This window comes from Neopelma chrysocephalum, unplaced genomic scaffold (assembly GCF_003984885.1).
Source record: "Neopelma chrysocephalum unplaced genomic scaffold, ASM398488v2 Primary Assembly neopelma1_25, whole genome shotgun sequence".
NCBI classification, from domain to species: domain Eukaryota; kingdom Metazoa; phylum Chordata; class Aves; order Passeriformes; family Pipridae; genus Neopelma; species Neopelma chrysocephalum.
In genome coordinates this window covers 15456491-15481702 of record NW_020897694.1, presented here as the reverse complement: position 1 = coordinate 15481702, position 25212 = coordinate 15456491, and the positions used below count along the sequence as shown (strand labels likewise).

Here is a 25212-nt window from a genome sequence, read left to right as displayed (position 1 = left end):
GCTGGTGATGGAGATTGTGGGTATCTGAAATTTGGAGGGGGTGGGAGAGAAGCAGTGGTTCATAATCTGATGCTGCCTACAATAAAAGAAGTCTGAAAACTATAGTGTAGGGGGGCATCCACACCATCTCCATCAGGTATGTGCCTTAACGGAGAGCCAGATCTGTACAGCATCTAGTTTGGGTTCCTATTCTGAATAGCTCTCAAGGAAGCAAGCATCTTCCACAGGCAGCAGAGAGGATCCCAGGCCCCCAGAGAGCTGTGTGAGCAGGCAGTGTGACTATCTCTCCACAGCCTGTATTTGAGGACTAGGGTCTTCATATCCCAGTGTCCTCATCTGTGGTCTGCCATGTCATTACTTACCACAACAGTAGAAACCAAATTAAATATCTTTACCAGTCCACTTTAACTGAATACCAAAATCCAAGGCCAAGTCACAAAGGTGGGCACAGTTAATGAGGCATTTTAGATTTTTATGACATTTTTTAAAGGAAAAAATTAAAAATAATGTTTGGCACTTTGTAATCAGAATTTATTAGCTGGGAGTTCCTTGGCATAGGGCAGCACCCATCTGTTCAGAGGAAAGATCAATAAACCAAAGGAAAACAGGAGGTATGCAGAGCTACAAGCAGGAGAAGTTACAGGACACCCACACAGGTGAAGTTCTTCCATTATACCAAAACAGCATGATCTTCTTTTGTTGCCCTCAGGTATCACAGCCACAGTCTCTCTTCCCAATCTGCTAGCTCTCCTATCCACCCCCGAGATCCCTTCAGAGGAAGGAGCACCCTAAACTGCTTTGGAAGCCTCATGCAGCTCTTCACAGTGCCATGTACAAGCTCATACTCAGAAGCCCTCCTACACCTCCCAGCTGTCCTCTTCCTTGGTTTCATCCACAAAATGCTCCCCCAAATTCCTCTGATCTACATCCCATGTCTTCTTCACTGCTTCCAAGGATATGGACACAGAAGGGTACATTACTGGGCATGAACGGATTTGGGGAAGCCACTGACTAAAGCCATTTCGGAGCCGCCACTGAAAAACACACAGCACACATTCCAACTATGTTTTCATGAGGAGCAGAACCTAACCCAAAAATATATTTTCTAGCCACAGCAGAGAAGTTTTGGGGAACATCCACCTCTTCCAACTGTGTTTCAGGAAGGAGTACACAGTCTCGTCACGTTTATTGAATGCTGAAGGGAAAAAGCATGAGGAGGTTGATCAGAGAGCCACACAAAGAATTTGGCATCGACTACATGGGAAAAGAGAAAAGCAAGAACTATTGTTCTTGCATGTATATAGGTGGACATCTTAAATATTTTCCCCAAGATGAAATTAAAACGATTTTATATTTCAACACATTACCTTAGACGTATTTAGCTGAAGAGAAAAAAAAAGCTTCTAATAAATGCAACATCAGAGTTTTTATTTACAAATAGACTGTCATTCAACAACCATTCTCCACTCAGTTTGTGGAGGAAAAAGTGATAGTTACATTTTCCAAATGGGAAAAGAAAACTCTCCCCCTTAAATGGATTCCACAGAATATTATGCCAACACCACTGAGCAAACAGGTTATTCTTTGTATTTAAGTTCCAAAAAAGCACATAATTTTATAAACCAGCATATGGAAAGCAAACACACTCATGTGCATTTAAACGCAGCTTCATATTAACCTAGAGAACTCACTTTCAGTATATGTCAAAAAATAAAGACAGCAATTGCAAAAATGTATTTATATTAGCTATTTCTCTAATGCTCATTTCAAGAGCTTAGAAACAAAATACCCTCTTCATATACCATTGGAAAGTCAACTAGTTGATTATAAGCCTCAAAAATATTTTGAAGTTATTACTGAAAATATAGTTATTCTCTCTTCTGCTCTCAGTACTTGAAGCTGAAAATGTGAAAGTATTTTTCCAGATATTTCCTTACTGTAATTACTTTCTTATAAATAAAAATAGTTATATGAAGAATACAATGTATTGCTATGAAGACTAGACAAGCAAGAGTTACTCTTAGAAAAAACACACATACACAATATATATATTTATAGATCTACATCAGCAGCAATCACCTCTTCTTTTATTTGCAACAGTGGTTTCATATCTTCATTTGCTTCACATGGAGGTTGGTTGTCCAGCTGTTAGAGAGAGACAGAAGAAATTGTAAGTAAAGTCTAGTTACTGAAGAACCTTTTTGACAAAAATTAACATTTTCAAGTTTAAAATAGTCAGAAAATGGTATTTCCAATACTTATTGAAAATGATAACACAAACTACAGTATACATTCTGAATCAAGCAATCCAAATTTAATGAAAAATACAAATTTGAGTTTAATCCAATTATAGCACTGCAATTATTTCAGGCCAAGTAATATTCCACAGAACATGCACCTTACCAAGTTTTTAAGAACTATTTTTAGCATTAGCATAGAGAGAGTGTGACATTTTTTCTAAATTTACCCTTCAATAATGAAATTGAAATTTGCTACATACCTGTAACAATATAAAGAACTTTTTTTATTATCTCTCTGCATATCTTTGTGGGCATCTGCCAATACACTTGTGTTCTGCCACAATGTTCCAAGTTCAAACCACAAAATTAACATAAAAATGTGCAAAAATATCACACCATAACATTGCACAGTGAATATTAATAACCCTACAGATTATCAAACCTTTTTGCCAAAATGTTCACGTTCCAAACTAATGAATAATTAGCTGGGCTGATGTCAAATGACAACTGCAAAAAAAAGTAATCTGCATCACAGACCAGTGCTGTGCTGCCAATATATTTTCACTGCAGTAATTGCATAGCTGGTTTTTGTATTATTCAAATAGCCGATTTCAATTACTCATCACTAATTTAAATACTTTATTCTGTACCTACAAGTTCTTACAATTTACTTGTTCTCATACAATTATGTTTTGAGGTGCCCACTGGCCCAAGTAGATGCAGTCTGAAGGGAAGGGAATAGAACCATTTCTTTACAGATCAGCTCTGCTTCTGAAAGGCACTGCTGTGACTTTATGGGCTGTAATGTCAAAGACAGACTAAACAGCAATTCATCTTTGATAAAATTACTTATTCAAGTCATTCAGCAATTTTTCCCCTCAAAAGAAAAGACAGAGATAAAAATAACATGAGCAAGCTCCAGAGTGAATCTCCCACAAATCTGGGTGCTTCAAACAGGAACACAGTCACTTCAGTGTAGTCTTGCCATCAAGGAGAGACATTCTCCAAACATTAACTCAGAGATATGACCCAGCTCTCTGGATCACCTCCAGATGGAAAGGGGTGATTCTCTTCCTCCTTCCACTGATCACAGTGGAATCCTTGCACTTAACATTAGCCTCTGTGAATGCACTGTTAGCCTCATAAGGTGTGAAGTTTTCTGGTTTTAGCTTGGGCACCACACAATCATTTCTGTGACTTCCCCTTTTTCCTGGAAGCCAAAAAGAGCCTGAAAACAGCAACAGCATCAGATGCAGAGCTTCTCTTTTTCTGAGCTAGGTTTCTCAGCCAGCAGCTGCCCAATTCTTGCTGAAATGTTGTAGCATGAGTATCCCTGTTCCCTTTGCTGTCTTCCAGTCCACTGTGAGAAAAATGTGCTGGGCTCATAAAGAAACATGGAGATGTTTCCCAGGAAGTAATTCAGAAATGCTTTCCCTTCCCTGAAATTTATCATCCTAGAGAATTACATATTTGCTATATAAAAAAGAGCCATAAAAAACTCCCAAGACTTGTCAAAATTAGGAGGATGACTACCATCATCTATGACAGCAGAAAAAAGGACCTCAACACCACTATACAAAGCCTTAACATCATGCTCCAGTAAATCAGAAATCTGCAAACCATAAAAAGGAAAAAAATTATACTGCACCTTTTAATTAAGATCTGTAAGTAAATCAATTCCTCCTGAACTTGTACCTAAATGAATAACCAATTACAGACCTATAATTCCAATAACAATAGCATCGCAAAAAGAAACCAGCATTTGTGCCACCTGCACAGGATAAACTAATAGCTTTCCAGGTATGCATTAGGACTGAATTAAACACATATTTCAGATTACTTTTTTTAAAAAAATGTTGACACTTTTTCAAAAAGGCTTCTCTGTTATCAAGACAAGCCTGTTTAGAACCTGATAACTCCCTGACACCATTTTCTCAGATCTGTGAGGAAAGGAAGATGACTATACCATGCTGTCTGTTTGAAGCTGCGTAATAACAAGGTGGTAAAACCAGCTACCAGCAAGCAAAAGTTAGGAATGGCTACCCTACAAAAGACAGAAACTGGCAATCAAATCTTGCTGAACCTATTCACTAATATACCAAATGAAAGCTAAACATAAAAGCTATCAAGTTGTACAGCACAGAGAAGAACTACAGTCATGCACGCTGCAGCTGGATTGCCTTACTTTTAAATCTGATATAGCAGTCATTGCAGAAGAGTTTGTTGTTTCGGATCCTAACTTCAGCTCCAGAGCGGGATCCACCGAGGTCGCATCCACAGGCAACACACTGTGTCATAGATAAATAATTAGCAACTTCTTTCAAAATGCTAAGAAACAAAAATGCTGTTCAAAAGCAGCTCAGATTAAGCTCAACAAAGCTCGACCCATAAACCCACAATCAACTAGAAGCAAATGTGTAACGATTAGTAGATCAAAATGCAACCAACCCTATGAAAGTATTTAAAGGTGACGACTGGACAATGAATAGCAGAGATACACCAACTAAGCAAACATAAAGCAGACGGGTTTTAGAGATTAGTTCATTAAATTTAGTTTGAACTTTGGTCTCTCTGAAAACTCTGGCTTGGCACGAAAAAAAGTTGTTCTCTAGATGGCAACAGTAACTTTGGCACAGAACACCTGGGTGTGTTACTTGCAGATTTCCATGTGGCACTACATGCTGCTGGTGTCCTCAGTCCTTTGGCACTCACAGCAGCAGATACTCAGGCACTCCCAATTTCCTGGATTTGCAACATCAAAACAAGTTCTGATTTGGAGAGATGGGGTTGATTTAATTTTTCTTGCATAAACACATAAGGGGCTTGACTGCTTTCATGCTAACATCAAACTATTTAGCTATGGTAGCTAAACATGTATTTGCTGTGAATATGAACCACATCTGGAAGGAATGTAACCCAAAACATAACACTCCTCTTACTGAATTTACAAAGCACAGATAGTTTCCCTGCTTAACCAAGTAATGAATCTTTTGGATGGCAGTCTGTTCAACAGCTCATTAATCTTCAGAAATTTGAAAAACAGAAACTTGGTATTTTCTTATGTAGGTTAGGAGCTACAAGTGGACTCCCTTGCACAGAATACATGTCCTGCAGAAAGGGAATGGCAACCAGTCCCCATGGATTAGTCCTGTCCCTCCTGCTCAGGCAGGCAGGACCAGGAAGATCTTTGAGCCAATCCCTTGTAATACTCCAGGTGATGCACTTGAGCTGGGCAAAGAAGAAAAGTGTTCTGAACCAGGCACAGAAGTCTCTTTCTTGAAGTCATGGAAGAAGTAGGGTCCAACAGCATCTTCAAATCAGAGTCTAATTCCTCATCTGGTCCAAGGGAAGGGGAAGTAGGACTGCTTTGCCATCTTTTGCAGGCAGGCATTTATTCTTTCAGCTCTGCATATGCCCCAAGCTGATGGGAAATCATGTAAGTATGTCTCAGTGCCAAGCATGACCTTATATTCCTAGTTTCTGGCCATGGCTGAGTAGCACTAAACACAGCTTCTGGTCTGGTTCTCAGTTTTATCCTGCCAGGCTGAACTCTGTGAACATGTCTTTACCTGGAAAACACCATGCGAACATTGTCTGCTGAGATTAGCTTAAAAAGGACGGATCCTCTTAAATGATTCAATTGCCAGCTCCAGGCTGAGATTTTATTTTTTATTAGAGGAGCTGCTTTCTTTGCGAGAACTGGTTCAGCATCTTCTGATATTTTGCTGCCCATTCGAAGAAGAACGAACTTTGATCTCGCAGTCAAAGTGCTCATCTTACTTATCAAAGTCCTACTTGTTAGCTCTGGCATTTAAGAAACACTTCTAGAGTCAAGTGCTAAATGCCTGCAGACAGGACTGCCTCATGGAAATATGCATGCACCACGCTGTCAAGAGTAGAAGGCAAAGCAGGTGATTAGTAAGACCCCCTGTGAGCATAACACTGAGTAGCCATGCGTGCTCCTGATTAGTTCCTGTTCCTTCATGATGTGACTCCCAGCTCTCACCTTAAAGCAATGTAAATGATAACAAAGACCAAGACACTCAATGATCATGGCTGCTCCTTTGCCCAGAACGTTATTACAGTATGAACAGATTTTCTTCCCACTGACTGACCTAAATATAGAATGAAAAACCTTAAAACCAGCTTGAAAAGGTGTAAAAGACAAAGAAAAGTTAACAAATACTTTTTGAAATTAAAAATAAAAAACACGTGTAAAAAGTGGACTATTATGCTGCTTGGGGAAAATAAACTGAAAATTAATATTATTTACAATAGATCTGAAAGCTAGGGAAAGCTGAAATGTTAGAATTTAGATCACATCTACATAGGAACAAATTAAGAAATTCTGTCACATTCTTGGTAGATATTTCATTGTATAAAATATCTCCTACAAATAAAAAGTGTACTGTTAAGTTTGGAGAGTAAGCACACAGGTTTTGTGCTCCTGCCTTCTTATTTGTGGGGAACTATTCAGAAGGCCAAGACCCACCACCTGCACCTTGTTAGATAAAAGAAGGCTAGGCCTGGACATATAATGTTAATTCTTTGAACATAAGCCATATGGAGGTCAGTTTCCATAGATCTACCAAGATGTTAGGAAATGGAAGTGAGAACAAGAAAAGAAAACATGGCTAACGAGGTAATTTTCTTACATTATATAGAACATAAAAGCCTAGCTTTAAAAAACAACAGCAACAAAAAAAGTCAATTTATCACAAGTGCCTGAGAAGTGTAAGAGCTAGTGAAGTAGTGTTCACTGTTGTTATATATAACACATAATTGTGTGGGGATGATTCTCTGTAGTCTTCTCCCAAGGTATTTTTAAAATGCCTCAAGTATGTAAAACAGCAAAGTTATCTACCATACCGCAACTGAATTCCTTTTTTTTTTTTAAATATGTTGAAATTCTTGCTTTCTCCTCCTAGATTAAAACCAACATCCTACTCTGTAATTCTCCAGGGTCACAGGTTATGAGCATTCCTGAGTGCTCCTCAAGATGATATTGGCCACACGCCAAGAAGGGGGGAGGAGAGACCAAAATGAGGGTCATAAAGCGTGGGTTTCAGGAATCTTTTGTTAAAACAAACCAAGGAAAATAAATGTCAGAAATGCCATCTGGAATAGGCTTTTACTAATCATTTTGGTAACCAACACACAGCTTGGAGACTGCAGATTTATTATTCCAGTTCCTTTGTTTTTTTAACCAACGTCAAGCAGTGATGACAAAATCGTGGAATTTTTTGAGTGACTGGAGTAGGGAGGTAATATGAACCTGTATTTCCACTGTCCCCTCCAGCCAGAAAACTCCAGGTACTTGTTAATCTACATTATGGACAAGAACGCTGCTGTAGACCACCCTATACACGCTCTTTAGTGCTGCCCAGAATTTGTACCTTCCCAGCAAAAGGGTACACACTCACCTGCTGCGTGTCTGGGACCCTGGTTGGGAAGCAGAGAGGGGAGACTGAGCCCGGGGGGCTGTCTGGGACATGGATGGGGCTCTCGCCGAGGTGGCCACAGGAGGGGCTTTGCTGGAGGAAGGAGTACACATGTAGGCTCGGTTTGAAGTGGATACCGGGCGACTAAAATCTTGACTAGAAGATAGAGATGAAGAGGAGGCAGACTGGTTCAGCCATGAGTGGTGCCTCCACGAGCTTGTTCTTGAAGAATCAAGATTGTCCAAAGACTCCCCCCTGCAACAGAGATACACATATCTCAAATGTAAATGGCAGTACGGCTGGAGCAAAAGAGCTATATTGTGGTTTTTTAAAAGAGAAAACCACTATCCTAGCATCTTTAAGACTTTCTAGTATGAATATGTTTGTCTGATCGCTCTGAGCAATGTTCTTCACACACTGATTTAAAATCTATGAGTAGCAAATTATCCTTTGTGCCCAGCCCTAGTTCTCGTGGGAAAAAGCAGGTGAGGCAAAAGAGAGGTGACACTTAACAACTACTTGATAAAAGCAAAACACTCTTCACTGCAGCTTTATCAGGGTGAACTGTATCAAAATCCACAGAACAGCAACAGACCTCAGATACCAGGTTTGCTTTTGTTTTCTCCATGGGATACCAGATTGAAAATAACAATCCACCCAGACCGGATAGCATCACCTAGGCACAAGGTGTTGGCCGAATAGCCAAACACTCTCCTGACTGATAACTCGGCTGTTTCCTAAGTGACAAATCTAACATTCACGCATTAAATAAAGCAAAAAAAAACCCATCCAAACTTTCTGACATATTTCTACGTTAAAAAAGGTATACGCCTTAGCCATAATAATTAATTTCCACAGTAAGTTCTCATGCTGAAATTCTGAAGCACATCTGTCAATGACAAGGCACACCACTGATTTCCATTGCTGCTATACCAACCAAGAAATAAGCAGCTGCGTTATTTACAGGGCATATTCACATTCCTTACTTGCAAAAAAACCACTTAATCCCAGCTGTAATACAGCTACTTTCTTCTATCTGTGCTGCTATGCAGTTTACCTTACAGCATTTCACAGACTCAATTTGTTTCTGTGCTCTGTAATACAACCTGAAGTTCAGAATAACCAAACAAAAATATTTGAGAGACAAAGTTAATTTTAAATGTGATTCCTACCTCCTCATGCTATTGCTGTACAGACTAATGGGCTCCTTATGTACACTGGAACTGCGCTGCCTTATCCAGCTGCTGTCCGTGTGTAGAGATGTTTTCTTTCTCATTTCCTGAAGGATTTGCTGTCTCTCCAACTCTGCTGCAGAGAGGTTTTGTTCCTTCTGAGACTTCTTCTGTGACTCACCCATGTTCCAGGACCTCTCCGAAAACCTGCTCTGGGTACCTGTGTGGACAACATGTGCAAACTTCAGCCAGACACCTTAAGGCACAAAAGTAGTTATCATGCTGTCAGCGCTCTGGCTAGAACTCCAAAAGCTAAAGTTCTTCACTATATTTACAAGTTTCTCCGGTTCTGTTTTACAGATGGGTAACCTGTACCAGACTTGGCAATACGTTATTATAAATTTTTTATTTGTATTCCATTAATGTGGCCTTTTACATAATCCTTAACTTAAATACAAGTATTTTCCTTCACTTCTTAAGTGTATATGCATTTATATTTGCTTGTACATATATATATATACACACATGTACTTTTAAAAGGGCATGGTCTCTTTTAGTGCCATAATTTGGACTCTTCCTCTAATACAAACTGAACCATGTATAAAATACACAGCTGAATAGCAGGAAACCTTCCTTTCCTTTAAGAGTTCATACTCTCTTCTTCCATAAGTTGTCTCTGTTTACAAGAATTTCTTTTCTCATTCAAGGCACTAAACGCAGTGCTTATCTTGCTTTAGATAGATATATAGGGGAGAGGGAAATCCTTCAGATAACTTCTCTATTATTTGGATGTTGTATTAACTACTCAGTTGAAATGAGATTTATGGTATAGGTAGCCTTTGAAAATTTGGAAGGGGAAACAAATAAACCATCTTTCTCCAATAGGTACTGACATATCAGAAGGCAACAATTTTTTACCTCCTAGATCCAGTAACCATTCTTTACAGGAAGTCTAATTAAGAAAATTACTCAGCAATAAGTCATTCAATTGAAATCTCCATCCCTTTAAATACTGCTCTGACTATTAGATTTATTGTTATCATTATAGCAATATATTATATCATATATTATCATTATAAAATATTGTGGGAGTTTACTTGCTCTTAAGTTTCCATGACCATGCCTTAATGTATGAAAGCAACACCATAAATCTGCAATATATCCTCTAATACAACATTTACTTTTCTTTGATTACTTATGACTTTTTTTAACCATGTTTTAGACACAGGAATATCTTGCAGGCATTTTCTACTGTAACATATTTATAAATCTGGACTGTTTGTTTGCTTTACACACATTCCTCTAATATAACTGAAGTCATTTAAATAAACTGGAATACAAGACACAAGCCACTGTGATAATATTGAAAGTTGACTTTTAGCTCTGTTACTCCTACTAACAGAAATTAAGAAGACAAACAGTTGTATTACATATGCTAGCATCTTGGTATGTGCAGATCTTTTTTGTTGACAGAGTCAACATATCAAAAGCATACACATCTTCAATGATATATCTATGTGATTGGTTTAATCTCATAAATATCAATCATTAAAATTTAGGCATCTAAAAGCTGTTCGTAATCACTGCTACAGTCTTCAACAGAAAAGTTAATCATATTTGTCCTAAGTTTATATGTTGATTATATGAATTTCCTCTTGCTGTTGAAACTTCATTAAACTGGGGCACGGTACAAATTTGATTTACAACATAGCTATCAAAAAGCACTCTGACAATTAATTTTCTTAAGATGGCTATGTGTAATACATCTTATTTTTTTCTCCTACGCTTCCCCCCCCCAATAAATTTAAAAATAATGGAAATTAAACAGTACTTACCATTTCTGATTGTGTTGAATTCATTCAGTTCCGAAGTTGACTTGGACTTATTCCTAAGGATATAGAAAACATTCATTTCTCTGTCTTAACTAGGAGACCTCATCACAGACAAAGATCTTATCATTGCATACCACAGATCCACAGACCCTTTTTTTTACCATCCCTTCCATCAACAACTTATGCTGTACTTAAAACAGGAGACAAAAATATCCAAAGAAAGACCAAAAGGATATTAAGAGGAAAAAAGATGTCAATATTTAGATATCAATAGGTAATCCCCAACTAAAATTTAAGATTTTGTACTGAAAGTTCCCAGTGCTTCAGGTATAAGGGACTGGTCATTGTATTTACTTAAATAAAAACACATAAAAACCAAAGTCCTTCCTCATGGAAGCTTTGTGAAGACTACAGTCAGACAAAGGAGTGAGAACTTTCAAAGCAGATTTATAAATTATTTGGCTTCATGAGAAACTTAAATGATACTTCAGCACTGTTACCAGACTATAAACAAAACAACTCCTCAAACACTGCGTGCAAATTGTTCTTGGAAAATTTCTTGTTCACCCAGCAGCATAATTTTCTAATGAGTTTTAGCCAAGAAATACCATTCAACAAATGTCATATACAGCAAGACAAATGGGAAAAAGTTGGTTTTATAACAGTATGGAGTAGTACCTTCAGCAACATCTCTCTGCTGAATTATTAGTCTCAAGTAACACAGCCAGTTTTTTAGTTTAAAATAACTCATAAAGGAACAGAAATCCTTTGCCGGGTCACAACTCACAGCTGCGACATTAATGTGTTTACACATACAGCATTGGCTTTATAGCAGCATTTTGAAGGAGTCTTGTCCTTTATCTATAGATAAATGATGCATAAACTACATCACATTTCTTGCTCCCATAAGTTCTTACTGTCTGTCCTATGGTGCAGACCTATTTTTATTATCTGTTTGGAAAGATGCAACAATTTCACAGCTGTAAAAACAGGAAAGCCTTGCCTGGGATGATTTTAGCACCTGAGTGTCCTTGTCACACATATATCCAAGATGTAACTATTTAGTGCAGGCACCTTCTGCCGTTAGATTTAGATCTTTCATTAGTAACAGATCCACTGAGTTGTACCCTGTAAGTTTTGGGGTTCCTCTTTATATAAACAAGGTATGCTCACTCCAACTACAAAAACTGGTCAAATATACAGAAGTCATCCTTCAGAACTATTGTGAGATGCAATCTAAACCACTTGATTTGTAAAGTAAGAGAGTATAACTTAAAAATAACTTGTGTAACTTAAAAAGTGGCACATCTTCTATCTCCCTGATAAATATACTGCTGCCTCCCACTTCCCTTCTTGTTTACTCTCTCTTAAGTTGCACAACCCTGATTGGGATGATTGCACCTTAGTTTGTATAGCACGTCATGACACAAGCACAATTGTATCTGAAATTATTTTCCAGCCAGGTAAGCCTAGTACCACCCACATATTTACTTTCTTACAGTTTTATTTCTCCCAGTAAAATACCACTGACTAACTGCTGCTTACAACACCGTATCATTTGCCAAAAGTTTGGCAGCTTGTTTTTTCAATATGAAAACAAGCCATAAAAACTGGAAAACACAGCAGCAATCCAAAGCATACATTCAGCTGCCATTAATAAAGTTTATTAGAAGTTTAAAAGCTTTCTGATAAAGAAATGGTGATGTTACAGTCTATGCAGATATTCAGTATCACACACACCTGTCAGCAAACGACTGGTCAGGTTGCTCCTCAATGGTTTTAGAAACTTCATAACGCTCATAATGCCTATTGAAAAAAAAGATATATTATGTTCATATACAGAAAAAGACACACACACATATATATATATATAAATAGTTCCTACTGAAAATATTAAAAATGGATCCTTAAGAGGAAAAAAAATCTAGAGAAAAAACAGTTAAAGTTCTAAGGAGGATTAATTTTATCAATGTAGTGGTTTGAGCCAGGTTTTCCCCCTGAGGCTGAAAGTGGTAACCCCCAGGGGGTGGTGACCCTTAGGGCTTGACCCAATCCGTGCTCCTGCAAAATATAAACATATCAGAATTAGATTTTGGACCTTGCTGAAACCATGACAAAAATGGTAGCAGAGGATGGTTTCGATCAGATAAGAGATGTTTGTGATAACAAAAAAGTTTCCAGACAAAACACGGACTGTACTATTGTTGATAAAGTAAGGCTATAGTAATGTAAGCGCTTGATATAGAGTTAAGTTCATAGTAGAATTGTGCTAATGTGTAGTGGAGAGATTTTGATTATATTTGGATTTATAGAAGAGTATATGTTGATTGCAGAGTATTAGAATTGTTGTGATATGTTTAGATTTTGCAGGAGCAGGGGGTGGAGTGTTGTAGTGGTTTGAGCCAGGTTTTCCCCCTGAAGCTGAAAGTGGTAACCCCCAGGGGGTGGTGACCCTTAGGGCTTGACCCAATCCGTGCTCCTGCAAAATATAAACATATCTCTGGAGACCGGAAGAGAAGCAGTAGTACTTGTTGTGAGAAGAAGAGGTGGCCATGTTGTAGAGGCCACGAGGAGAAGGGGCTTCGGCCCCTTGGGGGCCTCTGCCCCCTCAGCCCCGGTTGGGGGGCTGCAGGGACTCGGAATGGTGTTGAAGCTGGGCTGAGTGCCTGCGGCTAGGAGCTGGGGGAGTTTCTCCCCTGTAAGCAGAAGTGGGAGATGCTGGGAGCAGCGACGGAGCAACAGCAGAACAGCAGTGTCCGAAGAGCAGTGGCAAAGAGCCAACTGATAAGAACCAAGAGAAGCAGCAGATGCCGGTATGCAACTGAAGCAGACACAGAGTTGTCTGAGGAAACGAAAAGAGTCAGCAGCAGAAAAACAGGACAAGAGACCCGAGCCAGCGGCAGGAAGAGAGTTTCGGAGGGTAAGAACTGACTCAAACCAAAACCCCCAAACTCGCTAGAGACCCCTCTGAGAAAGAGGAGGGGGTGGTGGACTGAGTGGAGTCCTAAAGTGCAGTATGCACTACAGAGAGGAGCTAAGAAGCTCCGGCCTCCTGAGAGCTCAGCCAGGATGGCCAAAGGAATGTGTGTGGAGGGGGTGACCTTGGGCTTTTCCCCCCCTCCTTGCTGCAGCTTCAGAGAAGCTGGCAGCCATCTTTGAAGCAGAGCACAAAAGCTCTGTGAAGGGGCTTGATTTCCCCTGAAGATACCAGACTGTCACGAAGACCCCCGTGCTTCGTGATATGACCGTGGTGGAACGACCTTGTCTGGGGTTACGTAGTCCACGGAAAGACCCCGTTTGAAGACGGAGGGCCGAGGGGCTTGGAGACCCCCTCGTGTGTGCTGGCAGAGAGCCAGCAACTGCTTCTGCTGCCTGAAAGAGAAGAAGAAAGCCTGCTGCCTAGAGAGAGACCTGTTGCTCAGAGACTGGAAAGGGTCTTTTCTTCTTCTTCTCTCCTGGACTTTTATTTGGCGGGAGAAGAGATTTGGCCCATTGTAAATATTATTGTCATGGTAGAGATAGATATAGAGTTAAGATTGTATGCAGTGTATTATAGTATTTATTTATGTGTATAGTCTTTGTAATATATTCCTTCCCCCATATTGAGTCTCGTGTTTTTGTCTGGAAAACCCATCTCACATGGGGTTGAGATGTAGGAGGGGGGCTAAGAATCAGAATTAGATTTTGGGCCTTTTCAAACCATGACATCAATCAGAAATATAAGCAACAAAAGAGAACAGAAAAAGAAAGGTTATCAGAAAAACTGCCTGAAATTATATTTTTGTGAAGTGACAAAACTAGCATGCCAAAATGGTTACTGCTGAAGATGTTTCAGCCTATGTATTTCTTCAATTTCTTATTACCTGTCAATGAGAGGATGGCCAGCTCGATCCTCTATTGTTTTAGATACTTCATAGCGCTCATAATGTCTAGAAGCAAAATAAAGACAAATGAAAATACATATTAAACAAAAAAAATTCTAGAAATTAAACAAACACTAAGTATGCATAGAGAAAACTAAGAAAGTTCAGGTGTGTTAACTAGAAACATGAAAATCTATGACTTTAGGATGCTGCAAAAATTACAAGCATCAGTATACAACAGTGATTATCTCATCTATTCCAAAGCTAGGAGGCAAGTTTTGTTCAACCACAGCAGTTCCCTAAAAATTACATTTATATTCTAGAAAATTGTACAGCTACAGTTTGAAAACTCACAAAGTTCCACAGACAATGCTTTTCAGCTGCCCGTCCCCAACCTCAGTGCTCTTTGCAGCAAGTATCATGCCTTTGTAGGTGTTTATATAACATTTCAGATTTCCAGTCCTATCCTTGGATATCATCTTACAGCAAATATTTAACATCAGATATCTAAAAGTCCAGTTTCACTGAACTTGCTCCTTTACTGTTAAGCAAAGCCACCCATGTTTAGTAAAACACATCCTTTGGCAGCAGCAACCTCAGAAGCAATGAAATCCCTGTGGACTAGAGCATGTATCAAGGATTTAGATATGCAGATATTACAGCAGCTTAATAAGTTACCACGCAAAGCCCTATTATTTTGCAACTGGGGCAAGCTAAAACTGTGGAGATATCCTGGCTCAGCTGCCAAGAAGAACCTGTTCAGCCATTGTAACAACTGTGCCTCTGCTTTGCTCAGCAGGCATATCAAGCAGCAGTCATTCAGAATGAGCTAAAGTAACTCTGGGTCTTACAATCTCCTCTGCAAATACATGCAATTTTTGTAATCATATTATCTTTTCCTAAGACTTAACTTGATACCATGCGTTATCTTCAGTCATCTCTTATTACTTACATAAGAACAGGAGAAAAACCTCAAGAGAAACCACAAAGCTAGTCATACACAAGGCTGTAAGCTAAATGCATACAAAATACAAAAAAGTTACTGGTTTATTCTGTTTGAGATAGATTAATTTCCTGTGACATTAATCTGAAAACTTCTGGGTAAGAATACAAATTTGCAAACTAATAGTTGGGAATTTTTTTGTTTGCTTGGGTTTTTTTAAACCAAGGTGTGGAAGAAGGTAGTGAGAGAATAAATATATCTGCAACAGATATTTCTAACAGGCAAGACAGTATCTGTTCACTCACATACCATGATATCCTTCAATGATAAGTTAACCCAGTAGTTAAATTGCAATTAAACTTTATTGTTACACTGTTGAATTAAAATGAGAGAGAAATCTGCAAAATCTGTCATGCATTTGTTGGAAAAGCATTAACTTGGTATTTCTTTTGAAAGCCCTGTACATTGAGTCACTGGCTATCAGTTTACAGGCTTGTGCACAGTTCTTACAAAATGTTCACAATTAAGTGCTTCATGTCATCTTTGATTTGGCTGTAATTACTGTATTTAGACTTCCCATTTAAAAAAAAAAGAGTTGAAGTGGATTAATATAGCGCTTGATTCATGGGGCAAGACTTTGTGTTATGCCTCATCCTTCTGTCTTCAGAAAGAAAGACTCTCCTATGGTATCTTGCATTGACTGATTACAGTATGAAACTTACATGAATATCCTTATATATCCAGGACAGACACGCTCCCATTAGAAATATATTTGAATTTGCAGAAGGAAGAGAGAGTAAATCCTATCACAAGTGCACACCTTTGGTACTGAGGCATCTCCACTGACACCTCCCTTTGCCTTTCAGCCTGCCGCCTCTGCTCCTCCATCTCTGCCCGCCGCCTCTGTTCCTCAGCATATTGCTGCTCCCTCTCTTTACGTTGTCTCTCAAGCTCCAACTCTTGGAGTTCTCTTTCTTGCTCAAAACGCAGGGTTGCTTCCTCCTGGATCCTCCGTTCCTCCTGAAGCCTCCTCCTTCCTTCTTCCTCACCCAGCAAGCTCACTGCCAGCTCTCTTCCTCCATCTCCTTCTGGCTCCTCAGGAATATTTGCTTCAGGGCTTGCTCTCCAGCTGGACACAGATGGAGCACGAGAAGTGACAGATGTCGTATTTAAAGTTAGAACAGTCTGCTCCTGTAACAAAGAAAAAAAATCATGTTTTTAGGGAAAGGAGCCATTTCTTAAATAGGCTGCTCACTCAGAAAAGTTAACTTATTCCATAAGAGAAGACTGTGCAAAAAGCATCCCCGACACTTTCAGTGCAAGATGCAGGGCGTACTTTGGTTTCATGTTTTGAGTGCCTGCTAACATGTTCTCCTAACTCAAGAGCTTCATTCCACACAGCAGCCTTAGCAAGCGCCAGAGGCAGTGCAGCCACAACTATGTGAAACATTTCTGCTTTCTAAAGTATCACTTACATGTCAAGACATCCCTTCCCCACTTAAATACCCATGGAAAACAAACCCTTCCATGATACCCAGCATTTCTCCCTACTGTTTTGACTTAGAAACCTGAGACCTACTTAAGAGTGTATACACAAAGACATACACTGCAAGTGTGTATCAGACCAATGAATTTCACATGAATGCTCATGTGGAGGAACCTCCCACTCTCCTCCATTCCCCTACCATTTCAAAGTCAAGCCTCAGACCTACCACACTATGACTCTTCTCTCAAAGATGAGAAAAGGTCTTTCAGTGGTCAAAAGATGCTTTAGTTGCAGAGAACGAATAATGTTTATGGGTCCATCAAAACCTCTAATGATAGGAAAAATATGAAATGGTTTACATTCTTGTACAATAAAGTCCTCTAACAGCTCAAAAAGCTTTCTTTTTGAAGTCCTAAGCCTTAAATTATGGTCTACTTATTCATGACTCTATAAACACAACTGATCTAGCTTGGATGCCTGAAGTAGCACTCACATAGCAACCAAGACGAGATACCTCAGACAGTGCCCATACTCAGGAAGAACACCATGGCAACAGCCACAAAAGTCAGCATCTATAGAAACTACACGCATTCAATGTTTTAAAACATATGATAGGAAATCTGAAGTTGATTTGGTATGTAAATTTATCAGAGCTAAGATGAACTGGCTGTCAGTAACACGCCAGGCACTTACGAACATGCTTGATGATCAAGTATTGAAGCAGAATTTCAACAAGTAGCATAGCAGGTGAATAAACAGGAAAGGTGACCGTTTCTGGTCACAATAATTAACACATGCTGTAACTTTTTGCCAACATATTTCTGGTGGTAAATTACATAACCACCCATAAGGAAAAGGGTCAAATTCATCATCTCAAAACATCCCATTTTTGCAACCTCTTTCTACCAAGTCATAGCCAACAGTTCGTTTTCCAAAGTGAGAAGACAAATGACAGAGAAATTAATTATTTGTCTACTTGCATGCATCTCATATAATGGAAAAAAGTCCTCATGAAACTAGTCAGTGAAGCCATATTCATAGCCTACCTCATCAAAATACTTGGAGCTCTCTTTTTCTGCTTCTTGCTTAGCTCGTAGCCATTCTTCCCTCAGTTTTTCTTGTTCACGTTGGTATTTCTCCTGTTTAGTTAGATCGAAGTTAAATATGCAAATAAAAACATGATATTTTTTATTTGCATTAAAATTTACTACTGGTATTTAAATGTGTTTTTTAACAGATCAGGGTTGTAAAAACACACATGAATTCTATTAGAATATTAGGTCTGCCACAAATTAAGTCCTGGCTCAAATACAATCCAAAGAAGTTCTATAATTGATTTTGGAGAACTCAGGCTTATTACATGCTAAGTCTCACAACAACTGATCTTATATCTGTTACATTCCCTGTCCTCCAGTTTAGTTACCATTTGAACAAAAAATCAGCTATCTAAGGTATTTCTGGAAAGACAGAGTGATTCTATTTAACTTGGAACTGGGCACATTAATATGGTAAATATAAAGTGATCACTAAGTGAAATATGAGGTAGTGATTTGGTTTGAGCATGAACTCTTGGTTCTTTTGAAATGTTACCTAAAAAAAAAACAATTTCTGGACCTCCAAATTTGTCTTATGACTAGATTTGGCATGAAATTGATATACTGTCTTAAAGCATTACTCAAGGCACACAATAAATGTTTTGGTGGTTTTGTCAGTCACCACTTATATCTAGGGAAAAGCAAAATATTTAATGATGTCAAAAGTATTCCTTCTAAGATGCTGGAAATAAGCAAAGAGAGACTTTGCTTCCTTTCTTTGTATTTAAAAATTCTTTACTAGGATCACAGGGAAGAGAAAGATTATTACTCTCACCAAATTTACTACTTCAGGACTAAAAAAGAAAAAGAAAAGAAAAGTAATGGCAGATAGGTGAGTCTGCTCTCAAGAAAGGGGAGCCAAAGTTTACATTCTTTAAAGCCATATCTTCAGGCACAAAATGGAGCATCCAAATCGTAACAGAGACCACAGATAAATTTAGGAAGGTACAGCTGTTGCTTGGCAGAGTTTGTAAGCTAAAAGAAACAACAAAAGATCAAACATCCAAAAAGCGACAGAGTTGCTATGCTGTACTTTGACATCACAAATTTTTGCTGAATGCATCAAACTTATTTAGAGTTTTAAACTTGTGAAGAATAAATGATGTTCACTGATGTCTGTCAGCCATCAGACAACAAACTTTAGTTTAATTTGCAGAGATGTGTCTTTCTGAATGTGGTTGAACGTGCTTATGCTTCATTGAGCTGAGGTCTTTGCAGAGACATATGCTTGGGGTTTTTGTGCTATTCTAAGATAACAAACACTGCCCCTTCCCTCTGCAACACTCTCCTCCAGCTCAAGCAACTGGTTATCAAGGTGGTTTTGCATTAGCAGGTCCAGCTTTCTGACTCACAGAGGTCCTGGGAATCAGGTTGATTCCAAGTGATTAGCTGATTGCTAAATGACAGGATTCTAGCAGGCACCAGCTGCCTCCTCTTCATATATGAATATAAGGCAGTATTACTAATTGAAGGTAAAACTCAGGCTAGAGGCAATTTTCTTAAGGGAAAAAAAATAAAACTCATAATCAAAAGTGAAGACTATTGCCCTTTATGTCTTCACTTATCCTTTAAATTCTTTAGCCAGTAAGGACATACCGGCCTTGCGAAGATTAAGCACTTCTGGCTATAGTGAATACACATTCCGGGTTTGATTTTATGAAGCTCACTAATGCATTGTCCTCTTTTTTTCTGAATAACTGCTAGCATGTGCAGCCCAGAAAACGTATCTGAGAATCTCCTCAGGCAATCAGTAAGAAAAATTACAGAAGTCACATGATACTTTTCTTTTTTAACAGCTGCTGCACACAAGAGATTGACAGCCCATGATTATGAAGATCAATTATACCTGCAATAAACGATCCTGCTCTTTTTGCCATTTTTCCTGTCGTTTTCGCTCTTCCTCTTGATCCCAAACCCGACGACTAGGAGCACTAATGGATGGGACTGGGAGCTAATATAGCACAAAAATGAAATAATATTATCCTCTTCTGTGTAATCAACACTCTACATTTTAAAACATATTTTTTAAAGTGAGAAACAGAAGCCATTACAAACACTAGAACTTTACAGTGACAAGGACCTAAATTAGCCTTTTCTTCAAACAGACAGAGAACAATCATCCGTTACAAATTAGAAAATCTTAGTCCTCTCAGATTTCATAAAAATTTTAAAGAAGTATAAAAGGCAACAGAAAACAGTGGGCTTCCTGAAAAGACCAGGATTACACAAGTAATCAGTAGTTCATAAACAGTACTTACATCAGGCATTGCAGGCTCTGGGCCTCCTGTGACATTTGGAAGGCAAGAAAGAGAAATCATTAGACCCACACATACTAACTACTGCAAGACTTGTGTAACTTCGGCAAGTCAGTTTTAGACTAATTTTTGCTTCCTTAGTAAGACATGCTTCCATTTGCCCCACTTAACTTACTCAAGGGCAGAATTTATTAGGTGCTTTCAACTAAATGTGCACAATTGTTTAAAAGCTTTACATGCTTACAAGTGCCATCAGCAATTGCTTGAATTAGCAGTACATCTCCAACTGTGGCAATACAGAGGCTCTTTACTGTATCTCTCCTATTATTACTGTGAAACCCAACTGCTTAGCACGATCCAGAATGTGGCACCAAGGTAAAGAAGCTAATCACCTACCGCCCTTGACATGAATTAAGACCAATAGACATCCACTGGCAACTTCTCTACCACAAAACCATGTATTTCTCCTTTCCAACTTTCCTCCTTTCCCACTCCCCAATGCACACTTGAATTCAGTGAAGCTGTCACCTTTCACCACAAACCTTATGCTACTTGAGGCTATCACACTTGGACTTAATCATCTTGTGCCAAGATGATTATTAGAGAGACACATGTATTATGCTAACATATTAAAAGTCAAGAAAATGTGGAAAAGCACAAATTTAAGTATAACCCTTTCTCAAGCAATATCACTTTTTTTTGTTTTTTACAGTGTAATTGTTACCTAGCTCTCTAAATTTAAAAGTTTAATCTCCAAGTTTAAAGAAAACACAGAAAAGCAACAAGTTGCAATAGGTTTCTGAAGTAGGACCACATGAAGTGGAAAAAAGGTCAAACTTAGGATACAAAAGATAATGAGTCACAGGTTAGTGTCCATTCTGTATATGCACAATTTTGTTGTCATTGTCAGATCTCAACAGCCACAGTGGCAACAGGACAAATAGTTTGATCTATTGCAATTGCGCCAGGAGATCCTAAAGGGAGGCACAGACAGCACCTATCTTTGCTTCCCTCTTCTCTCACCCCGTGAGCTTATGCTGAACTGCACAGGTTTACAAAGATGAATCTTTCATATAACTGTAAAGCTGAAGTGTAAAAAGTTTAAAATTAACATAACTGTATTGAATGTACAGTCTAGAACTACAACCTTGTTCTCCCCCTCAAGTACAAGTGAAATGGTTAAAATATTGCTATAAAACTAATTAAAATAAAAACAAAATTTCTGGCCAGCCATAAAATAAAAATCAACCAACAAAAAAACCCCACCAACAACAAAACAACCAACAACAAAATACCACCATACAGATATAATTCAGCAAACAGAACCACAAACAGATATGTGCTATGGCACTTCACAGTCACTTTTGTCAAAGAGTCATCACCACTAAAGGCAAAATCCTGGCCCCACTCAAATCATTGGCAAAATTCAACTGAAGTTCCAAAGGGCCAGAATTTCCCTCTTTCAGGCTACAGCAAAACAGCAAGGCATACATACCCTGAAGACAGCATAAGACATATAACATTAGTGGAAGTATGTGAGCTGTGACATGCAAAACACTGAAAAGCAACCTACAAAACCAAAATTGAGTGCCTTATTTTTTGCCTTTAAAAGCTAGCATATTAAATTAAAAATTTATATTGGTCTTCTTGGGATCTTGCGATATCACCACATACTGGGAAGCCAGCAGAGGTCTTTTTCCATCAATTTACATGAAAGCACAGAGCTGCAACTCAAGATAAACTCAAATCCAGAGTTACGTATTTTATCAACAGCTCTGACATCTTCACTAAACCTCTGCTGGAATATTCACCATTATTCTTGTTTTGTAGGTAGTAGCAAACCTGAACAAAGAGTGCTATCCTTTTTACTTCTAACCAGTGGAAAAAAAAAAGGATGAAGGACATAGAAGAGATTTAAACAGCTATAGATGTAAAAGAACACACAAAGACCCATTACCACAAAGGTAGACCCATGAATTGTAAGAATAACCTGATGACCCTGGGAAAAGAAGGGAAATTCATTATGTTGCTTCATTACAACTGCAACGAACAATGCTGAAGAGGTAGAGCACCCAGCACCAGACTTGTTAGGAAGAGTATGCAGCAGGAACAATTTCATGGAAGTACATGAAATGTTAGCTCTTTGATTTACCTTGTTCAAAAAATTGTGACCGTCTTTTTAAGTTTTTCAAAGAAATAGGTTCAGATGCTATTTGAAAAATACAAAGAACACAAACAAGTCAATGAGGTGCCTTTTTTTTTTTTTAAGGATTATAACCACTGGATAAGAAACTTGCTAGTCCTCTCATCTTGAGCAACATCGCTTCAGAAAAACAAAAAGGCTCTGCAATACCAAGTAAAACCTTAGTAGGTTACATCATATACTGATTAGTATTTCATTTTATCACTAACAATGTCCAACTATAACAACTGTAGAAGTGTCAAACTTGGACTCAGAGTCTCCCTGTCTAATTTAAGCCTCCCCGACCGGGATGTCACATTGGAATGAGGAGCCTAATCACCATTTCAGGTCATCAGAAAGGCATCTCCAGAGGGCAACTGATATCTTGGGGGAATTCTTTTATAAGTTGCCATGTGTATTCAAGTTAAAATGAAACACAAAGTTCCTATTTAAGGATTATTATTCCATTAGGAAGTATACATACCTGGTTTCTCTCACTGTTGTCAAGTAAGGTTATAACTGCTCATAGTATGGTAAGTAATTATTATTCATACAGGAATAATCAATATCATTCTCCAGGAATAAAAGTAAAATAATAATAGTGAAACAGCTGCTATCCCTAAAACCTCACAACTGAAATGGGTGGGGGTTGGAAATACCAAAAGTTGAACACTCTTTACACTCTTCCTGGGCACTGAAATAAATCAATACTAACACTGACTCAGTCTCTACACAATGCAGTAGCAATTACAATAAATTGTGTGCTTTCTTCTCTTTCACCCCTACCACACGGTAAATTTATAAACACTAATGAAGAGGCAGGGGGGGTTGTTACAGGTTTTTGTCAGTTCTCAAACTGCCTAGCATGTCATGGAAGCAAACTACACCCAGTTTAGATGCAACAACATCTCTGTGGTATCTGTCTAGCTTTTAGTTCATTAAAGTCTCACTTCACCCACTGTATAAAGCTTGCAATTATTACAGGTTTAACATCTGTGCTTGTTGCAAACCACACAATTAGCAGATAAATAGCAACAGTGGTTTACCTCTTTGTTCATTAGAGCCAAGATCTCCTTGTGTTCCATTTATCAATTTTGTTTCTGTATCCTGAAAAATCAAAAAAAAAAAAAAAGAGGTCTTAGGTTCATTAGATTTGTGGAAGTTTATCCAGTTACACATCTTCCCTGACAGGAACTATATCTCATGAAACATTTTATAACATTTTCTACAGAAAGATACAAAACAATCTAAAACTTCCTGAGTGTATTTTATAATAAGGCAACCGCAGGCATTTGAGGGAATCAATAAGCAGCTGTGAATTGCTGCTGAAATAAAAAACCCATTAGTTTGCAAGAAAATGCCAGAAGCCAAGATCTTTCTATTTCAGCTCCTTGGCAGGCGGGTTGTTATTTATAAGTAATTTGAAAGCTCATATACACTTGTTCTTTGGGCTGCAACTTCCATTTATGCTAATAACACAGGTCAAAGTCTTCTCTAAAGAAAAAAACACATATGTTTTACTTAAAATATACTCTGCACATGTTTTAATATCATTTACTGGTGTCCACTCATGAATAGACAGTAGCAAGTCTTTAAAACATCTTATTTACCTTAATATATACATAGCTACATCTCCATATTTGCAGTGTCCTATATTTTTACTTGTACTGCTTTTTCTCCATCCTCCCATTACCAAGACATTACATTTTTTTCTTCCTTCTCCCAAATCCCACAACCCTTCAAAAACATACTCACAGAACTTCGAAGGTTGCTGGAGAAATCTCTTTTTGTTGATATGGTGGAAACATTTGAAACATGTTCTCCAGAAGTTGCATCAATCCATTTATTTTCAGATGTACCTATAATGTTGGTAGCCATACTGGTGAGATTGAGGATTTTATGCCTTACATGTGGCAGGGAAGGCTGGTCTTTGCCCCAATCTTTTTGGTATGTGGAGGATCAAGAAATTAATATAGACAGTAATGTCAAAGAACAGAACAAGAGTTAGTGAAAACACATTAAAATAACACAAAACCACACACAACAGAAGAGGGAGACACAGAAATCAGGTGGAATTTGTGAAGACAGGAAAAAGGGCATTTATGAGCAGACCGCCTTCCCCAAAAATGCACATGTTAGTCATAAGCCAGGTAAAGTTTGCCAGATGTTTTGCTAATATGTGCTACAGCAGTTCAACATTAAAGAGCAGTTAGTATTCATTGGCAACTATTTCATTAACGTTAGTAAGGATCGAGAAAAGTCTTCCAACTTTATGCAGGCAAGGTACAATGAGACTCTTACACTATATCCAGGGAAGGGTCATTTTCATGTCCATGCTCATCAGGAAGCACAGAGGGGGGAAGAAAAGGTAGTCCAAACTAAACTAGCAAAACTAAAGAGGCAAAGATACTCTTCTCTCAGACTCCATTATTTCTCCCCTCCCACTACCAAAAATTTCATTCAATGAATTGTTTGCCACTAATCTTACTCTACAGTTGTACTAGGTCCTGCAAAGCAATTTGTTTCTTGCCTCTTTCTCACTCTACTTTTTCGTCCCCACTTGCTGGTAACTTATTCTACCCAGCTTCCTACTAAAAGAATGTTCTGTATTTATACTGTGAAAGAAGTTATTGGTCACATTTCGAACTCTGCAAAATTCTTATGGAACTTTGAAAGGGTATCCTGATTAAAACCATGGCAAGTC

The 25212-nt window shown here is 38.4% G+C and overlaps 1 protein-coding gene across 13 annotated transcripts in view; it reads right to left on the bottom strand.

Moving 5' to 3' along the window:
• Window positions 1-1404: 1404 nt before the first annotated feature.
• The window catches only part of LMO7 (LIM domain 7), a 134147-nt gene continuing 110339 nt past the window's right edge, over window positions 1405-25212 (bottom strand). For 8 of the 13 annotated variants that reach the window (XM_027674555.1, XM_027674556.1, XM_027674562.1 and 5 more), the window contains 15 exons: window positions 24264-24448; window positions 23555-23615; window positions 22479-22535; window positions 20330-20355; window positions 19918-20022; window positions 18024-18116; window positions 16312-16682; window positions 14549-14614; window positions 12426-12491; window positions 10689-10741; window positions 8854-9073; window positions 7664-7936; window positions 6247-6355; window positions 4426-4528; window positions 1405-2145 (listed from right to left, as the gene is read on the bottom strand). In XM_027674555.1, coding sequence (XP_027530356.1) covers window positions 2123-2145; window positions 4426-4528; window positions 6247-6355; window positions 7664-7936; window positions 8854-9073; window positions 10689-10741; window positions 12426-12491; window positions 14549-14614; window positions 16312-16682; window positions 18024-18116; window positions 19918-20022; window positions 20330-20355; window positions 22479-22535; window positions 23555-23615; window positions 24264-24448 — 1811 coding nt within the window. In that variant the 3' untranslated portion in view covers window positions 1405-2122. Of the gene's footprint in view, window positions 2146-4425; window positions 4529-6246; window positions 6356-7663; window positions 7937-8853; window positions 9074-10688; window positions 10742-12425; window positions 12492-14548; window positions 14615-16311; window positions 16683-18023; window positions 18117-19917; window positions 20023-20329; window positions 20356-22283; window positions 22326-22478; window positions 22536-23554; window positions 23616-24263; window positions 24449-25212 lie in introns of all 13 variants that reach the window. The other 5 variants (XM_027674557.1, XM_027674560.1, XM_027674558.1 and 2 more) reach the window with 5 other exon arrangements.